Raw genomic sequence first — 7,290 nt, 5'->3', positions numbered from 1 at the left:
AGTACTGAATGCAGCATGGATCCCACCTATCCAACCTGATTACTTCCAGCAAAGTCAATGGAATTATTTACACAGGATAAGGTCCAGTGTGAAGAAATTCTTTAAAGCATAGGAGCAAAAACCATCCTGGATTTTGTCCATGCACAAAGGACCATGAGAGAGTCCCATTAAGGGTGTAGAGTACAAAGGGTGGGAGGCACAGGGTAGAACAGGGTAAGAAAGGAAATAATCTCAGTCAGGCAAATAGGGAAACTTATCCAAATAAGTGCTCCAAATCCATTTGAAAGTGCCCAGGGAACAGGTTGGGGCCTTCTTGAAGTTACAGTGGAATGAAATTATTATAAAAATAATATTAGAGGTGGGCACAGGCTGCAAATGTTACTACTTCTGAAAAAACAAATTGATTAAAAATCATTTCCTCTTCTGTTTCTCTGCCAAGACCTATTTTCAGGATTCTGCTTCCTCTCAATGAAATCTCAGGCACCTCAACCAAATGTATTAAAACAAATCCATTCAGGACTTGGCAAGTTAAAAAAAAAAGGAAATTATTTTAAAATATTTTGCTTTAAAATATGCTAGATGGTCATTTTTGTATTCATGCACATTTTCTTATTAATTTTGGCTGGTAAATAGTTCTCTGTAAAACAGGAACTTCACCATGCACCTTTCAGATATAGACTGGTTTGTGTGGATTTTCCTAATTCTTCTTTTCAGTGTTGTTTCATCTTGCTGCCTTCATGGAAGACAAAGTCAAGACAATAAGATTTTTTTGGGGGGTTGTGGCCTTCCTTCTGCAAGTTTCAGGTCATCTCTTGAAGTCACAGTGGCTACTCATGTGCTGGAAGTTAAATACAGACATTTATCAGCTTGAAAGTTTGAAGTATTCTTTAATTTGAGTAAAGGTCCCTCATGGAATTCTATCAATTCACAGGTTACAAAATTGAGAACAAAAGATATTTATCCCATGATGTTATTTCTAATGGAAAGAATAAGGAAAAAGAAAAGGTGAAAAAAAATCTTGTTTAAAAAGTGAATAAAATTTCTGTGTGAAATAAGTTTTGAGTAAGAATTTAAAATCAAGGCATGTCATTGTTTAATTTATTCTAGGTTGTTTGTGATGCTTTGCTAATATATTGCTCTTTTGTTCTTTCACAAAATGATAGTATTTTCACTCAAATCTCTCAAACACATGGGTAGGCTCATCTGTAAGACATTCCCCATCCCACATGCTGGGCAGCCAGTAGTTGAGTCATTAAAACCTGGTTGCAAACACATAAATAAGAATATTTGGGTGTTCTAGTATGTTCTCTAGACTGAATGGGATGAAGAAAGTTACAGATGTCCTTAGGTGGTCACAGGCTTGGGTTTATGTAAGGAACCTGTTTAGACATCCTGAATTCTTCAGTAGCATCTTGTGGGCATGGGACATTGACTAAGAAAACCATAGAGGAGTTTTGGTGAGTACAAGTTAATGCCATTTAGCCAGCCCACCCAAAGGATCCTCTCAAGCTGTGGTGAGAATGTTGCTCAGATGCTTTAAACCATGCTCAGGCACTTCTCGTGGTGCAACCTTTAAATGCCTCCATCAGTGGGGGTGAAGCAACTCCTGCCTGATGCAGTCATGTAGTGCAACAATTAAAACTGCAAATTGTTTTGTTGGTGGCCTTATTTTACCTAAACTTTACATCCTCCCCAAAAGAATGTGAAGACTGCAAAAAAAGAAACATCCAGGAGGTGGGAAGTAGCACAGAGAAGGTCTTCTCTTGCTTTTGTGCATCATCTCTTCAACGACATGGATTTCCACCAGCTTCCCATCTTGCTGATGGCACCTTCAGGGGGTAGCTTTGTGAAGTGGAAGATGCCACCATCCAAAGGACACTCAGGCCATGGTTTTTTCAGGAAATGGAGGCAACATCATGACTGGAGTAAGGACTTAGAGTTGGAAAGAGGCACTATTATAGATAGGCAAGATGAAGCTGTTTGAGGACATTGATACCATCCCTTCTTCTTCTCTATTCTCACTGCCTAACAGTAGTCTGGAGTATTCAGAGGAAGCCTCTAAGAATGAGTTCACCATTTTAGGGGGGGTTAGAGAGGGACTTCTGGCTTTCTTTTGCAACAGGTACAGAGCACACAACTTTGAGTTGTGCTTTGAAGAAGTCATCATGTGAATGATGACACCGAGGACCCTGGAGAAATGAGGTTTCTGGTTGCCTCTTCAAAAATCAGCTGATGTTTCTGATCATTTTGATTTCAGTTTCTCTGTTTCTGTCCCCAGTTATAAAGTGAGGATCACACCACCTCCTCCTTATAGGTATGAAAGCAAAGTCACCACGTTTGTGACCAACTGCTGTGACTAGATGAAAATGTCCATGAAGAGATTTATCATCTCTTCTCAGAGCAGGGCTTGGTCACTTCATACTCTAGAGATTTGGTTTAAATCCTTATTCACTATCCATTTTGTTGAGCTCACCTTCTGGCCTCTCAAGCTCACTGGTCTCCACACCTCTCCTTATTTTTGCCTTACTACTTTGCTCCTCTGTGTTCTCCTTTCACTGTTTCTTGACTCTGGTGGCTTCCAGAGAGAAACTGGGATGTTAGGAGGGATTGTTCTTAGTTCTGCACTAGGAAGCCTGTATTTCCCTCTTCACTGGCATGTCCCACTAAGCTCCATAGGTTCCCATGGAGGAGCACCAGTAAGGATGGCAGATACCACCTCCAACCAGCACAGAGAAGAACTCTACCACGCTCATGGGGAATTGAATCTATCCAGCCTAGGCAAGCAGATTTTTTTTCCAGGGGCTTATAACTTTGCCAAATCTGGGCAATTTTTATTAAAAACTTTTCCCCTGCCAAACTTCAAGTCTTTTCTCCAAAACATGGAGGCACTAGAACTTTTTTAATGAAATGGTTATTAAAACCCAAACAAAAAACTAGAAATAATAACATGTTTTTCTCGCAGTTGTTCTCAGAAAAGTTGTTCTGTTGTTCTCAGAAATGGCTGAACCAGTTCAGCCTGATTTATTTATTTTGGAAAGAGTCAGCTGAGACAAATTTTCAGCCTGGGAAAATTCAGCCCAACTGGTTAGCCTGTCTTAAAGTTTGGCAAAGTTTAATGCCAGTGAAAATGGTCTTATCCTGAGAAGTCAAAGGCAAGCTTACTGGTCAGCATTGCTCCTTGCTTAGGATGGAAAAGGACTATAGATATCTCTAAATAAACTGCTTTTTTTGGTTGAATGTTTCAGATTCTTTGAGTATATCTTGCTCTACAAAGATGGAGTGATGTTTCAGATTGAACAAGTGACCAAGCTTTGCTCCAAGATCGCTCTGACAGAGCCGTGGGATCCATATGATATTCCTGCCAACTCAACTTATGAAGATCAGTACTACATTGGGGGACCTGGAGACCAAATTATGGTACAGGAATGGTCTGACAGAAAACCAGCCAGGAAATGTATGTGCACGCTTTTGTTTCATCTTAATAAAAACCTTAATAAACTGAAGACTTCCTAAAAAGTCTCTGCTACCCAGGGAAAAATTAACTTATGTTTCACCCCAGCTTTCCCTATTTCTATAAAGTTTGCTGGGAAAAATAAGTATTTTTATCTAAAGTATGTTTTATATATATATAAGTATTTTATATATTATCTAATAATAATAATAACCCTGTGCACAGCATATAATTTTATTGTCAATACATTAAGAAAATGTTTCATGTCTCAACAGGATCAATTATATCCGTGGGACTTTTTACAAGGTCTTGTAGTGATAAGTTGAGGGTAATGGCTTCAAACTGCAAGAGGGTAGATTAGATTAGAAATTAGGAACTTCTTCACTATCAGGAAGTTCTTCACTGTGAGGGTGGTGAGATGGTGACACAGGTTGCCCAGGGAAGCTGTGGATGCTCCATCACTGGAGGGGTTCAAGACCAGGTTGGATGGAGGAGCTTTGAGCAACCTGCTCTAGTGGGAGATGTCCCTGCCTGGGGCAGGGGGGGTGGAAACTAGATGATCTTTAAGGTCCCTTCCAACCCAAACCATCCTATGATTCTAGGACTTGTGTTTTAGTTCATTTAGTTTCAGATTTTGGTATAGAACAGCATCATTTTGTGCATAATAGCAGCAAAGCAGCTATGTTGGCATAGAAGACATCCAGTTTGTGGCTCTGAAGCAATGGACATCTTTAATAATCACCTAAATTTTATCTTCTAAGAACCATCTGCTCACAAGGCTTAGTTCTGCATTTAGCAGCTGAACACCTGCATCAGAAAAGAAAATAAACTGAATATTCCAAGGTTCAGTATGTTCAGTTTTGGACACACAGCCATTTATGAGCACATTGGCTTCAATTTCATCTATGGTTTACTGGTGACCCCAACAACTCTAAAGATAATTTTAAAACCCCCATGAAATTGATGGAATTATTCAATAATTGCAATACTTATGGTTATAGACATCTAAGATCTAGGCTGGTTATGAACCTGAGCATTTAGCCAGAGGAAATTTCTTTCTTTCCTGAATGAAAGTAGAAAGAATGAAGTGGAAGATGAAGGATAAGGTCATTATACCTCTAACGAGGTTGATACATCCTGTGGTGTTCTACAAGAGGCAAATTATCTCTTACTCCAAGAATTTTGTTTTTTCAGAGCTGGTATTTTTGGAACTTTTATGGAACTTAATATCCAGATACATTAAATTAATGATGTGTGATTTTTATCCTGTGCTATTTTGTATCTCCAGTGCTTTTCTGTATGATCACAGAAAGAATCCCAGCATGGCAGGGGTTGGAAGGGACCTCTGGAGATCACCTCATCCAACCCCCCTGCTAAAGCAGAGGCACCTACAGCAGGTTGCACTGGAATCATTCATAAAAATAATGCCTTCATGTTGTCAACCCTTGTGCCTTTCAGCTAATATTGAATTTGAATCTAGAAATTATTTGTTAAAATGACAAAGATTTCAGTGGACCTAGAGGCTACCTTGGGAGCAACATATTTTACCTTCATTTTTTATTCAAAATTCTGACCAAAGACTTGTTGAGGAAAAGAAAGTTCCATGTCTGAACACTCAAAACCAAACTCATTGGAGTCAGAATGTTTTTGGTATATTAAGATGCCCTGGAGAGAGATATTCAAATATTGCTCAGCTTGCCACCCTTTCTTTAAATACCATGTTTTATATCACCCCTTATCTATTGCTGATATGTGGTACAGCATCTGACATAACACTAGAAACAGAAAATATAAGTTGGATTGCTGCTGAGTGAGAGAAAAGTGTCCTGGGGACTGGAAAAAAATGTTACAGGCATCCCTCAGAGGAGCTGATTTATGATCACAATAGATAATTCTGTATTTTAACCTCATGAGTTTCTATTATCAAGAGAGGGGAAACACATAAAACTAGATGAAGTGTATGATGGAAGGGGTAAAGACCACAGATGATGCCCATGGGTTAATAAAAAAGATTTTAAAGTGAAGGGTATTGAATGGAAACCACCTCCCTGGTTTTGACTGTAGAAATAACACCTTCATGAGGTGAAATTAGAGGTGATGGCAGAGGACATGGGGAGAGGAGTGAGGGAAGACCTCAGAGAGAAGCATGGTGTGGAATTAAACTGAAGTGAAAGAGACTTGCTACATGACATAAATGGTAAAAATCAGCATTGAGGGTAGTCTTGAAATAATTAACTAGTGGAAATGCTTGGGAGGAGTAGGAATTTTAAAAATTAACATAATGCTATGAATATAGATGATGGGAAACAGGAGGAAAGAGTTAACAGGTGGAGGCACTGGAGTTGTATTTGGGAAGCTGGAAGTGGGCAGATTCAGGCTGGATGTGAGGAAGAAGTTCTTCCCCATGAGAGTGGTGAGACCCTGGGATGGGTTGCCCAGGGAGGGGGTTGAGGCCCCATCCCTGGGGGTCTTTAAGGCCAGGCTGGAGGAGGCTCTGGGCAGCCTGATCTAGTGGGAGGTGTCCCTGCTCATGGCAGAGAGGTTGGAACTGGGGGATCCTTGTGGTCCCTGCCAACCCTGACAGATTCTGATCTGTTTTAGTAGAGGACTTTAGAGCCCTAATGGCTCAATGGTTGGACTCGATGATCTTGGAGGTCCCTTCCAACCTAAAGGATTCTATGATTATTGAAAGGTGACATATTGATGCCGTGGTGATATCATGGTTTCAAACGTGCTTGCCACCAACATATTCAGATGTAAGATCACCACAGTGCCCAAATTCTACCAGTTTTGGGGCCCTTTGTGGTGTTGGCAGCCACGCACAGGGACAAACCTATGGGCAGTGCCAGCCTGTAGGCTTTCCTTGAGACACAGCCAACGTTTTGATGGCCACCACGACCCGTTCCTTCCTCCTTGTGACCTAACTCCACATTTCTGCCTCATGACAGCGGAATCCTGGGTTGGTGTTTACACAGTCAAGGACTGTTACCCAGTCCAGGAAACCTACACCAAGAACTCCAGCGTGACGACCTCCACTCGCTTCTTTGACCTCCAGCTTGGCATTGCTGACCCCTCGGTGTTCACCCCACCCAGCACCTGCCAGGCAGCCCAGATGAGAAGGATGGATGATGTCTGCTGATCGTGGACACTGGCTGCCCCAGGAAAACACTGCTGAGCCAAGAGGATGGTGGTTAATCCTCAGCTGCTGCTCTCTGAGCTGATTTTTTCAAGCTTCTCGTTGCTCTTTTGGGGATTTTAAGTTTTCCACTTGAAGGAGGACATAAACATTTAAGTAAAATATGGAACCCAACCCATCTCCTTCATCACATTAAGCTGTCCAGTGATGCACTTGCAGTATTACATAGTTACCCCTAAGATAGTATTTATAGATGCTATTTATTTTAGCTGTGGATGATTTTCCTTTGGCAAACGTTATTTATCATTTCAAGAAGACAGAGCACAAGCAGAGGGCAATAATGGGAACACTGAGAAGGAAAAACTAGATTTTGTTGTTGTGGTTATTTCTGGGGACTTGGAAGGGGAAATGTCCTGGGTGAGACCTCATCCCCAAATGAAAAATAGCCCATTTTAAACAATATATATCAAAAGTATGGAAATTCAGTCTCGTGGTTTTGTTCTGGGGTTTGTTTTCTTTTCAAGGATGTGAAAGGAAGGGAAGGAGGGAGAGGTACAGCCCTGGCAAAGGAAGCCAAAGTTTTCTTGCAGTGACTACACTGTAGAAGTGTTCCAGTGGGGTGCAATGAGCCATTTTTCAGTCATATTTTACTTCAGCACCCACTTTTCAAGGCAATATTAGCTTGGACCTATGCAAAGAGATT

General features: G+C 40.8%; 1 protein-coding gene across 1 annotated transcript; it reads left to right on the top strand.

Annotated features, from left to right (window-relative positions):
* Positions 1-1,970: 1,970 nt before the first annotated feature.
* Positions 1,971-6,675, top strand: EPDR1 (ependymin related 1). Its single transcript, XM_008941351.1, has 3 exons — positions 1,971-2,087; positions 3,205-3,454; positions 6,400-6,675. Exons 1-3 carry the CDS (start codon positions 1,971-1,973, stop codon positions 6,588-6,590), a joined length of 558 nt encoding a protein of 185 aa, XP_008939599.1. The 3' UTR covers positions 6,591-6,675.
* Positions 6,676-7,290: the final 615 nt, after the last annotated feature.

The sequence above is a fragment of the Merops nubicus genome, unplaced genomic scaffold, assembly GCF_000691845.1.
Source record: "Merops nubicus isolate BGI_N331 unplaced genomic scaffold, ASM69184v1 scaffold19005, whole genome shotgun sequence".
NCBI lineage: Eukaryota > Metazoa > Chordata > Aves > Coraciiformes > Meropidae > Merops > Merops nubicus.
This window is presented reverse-complemented; position numbering and strand designations above follow the sequence as displayed.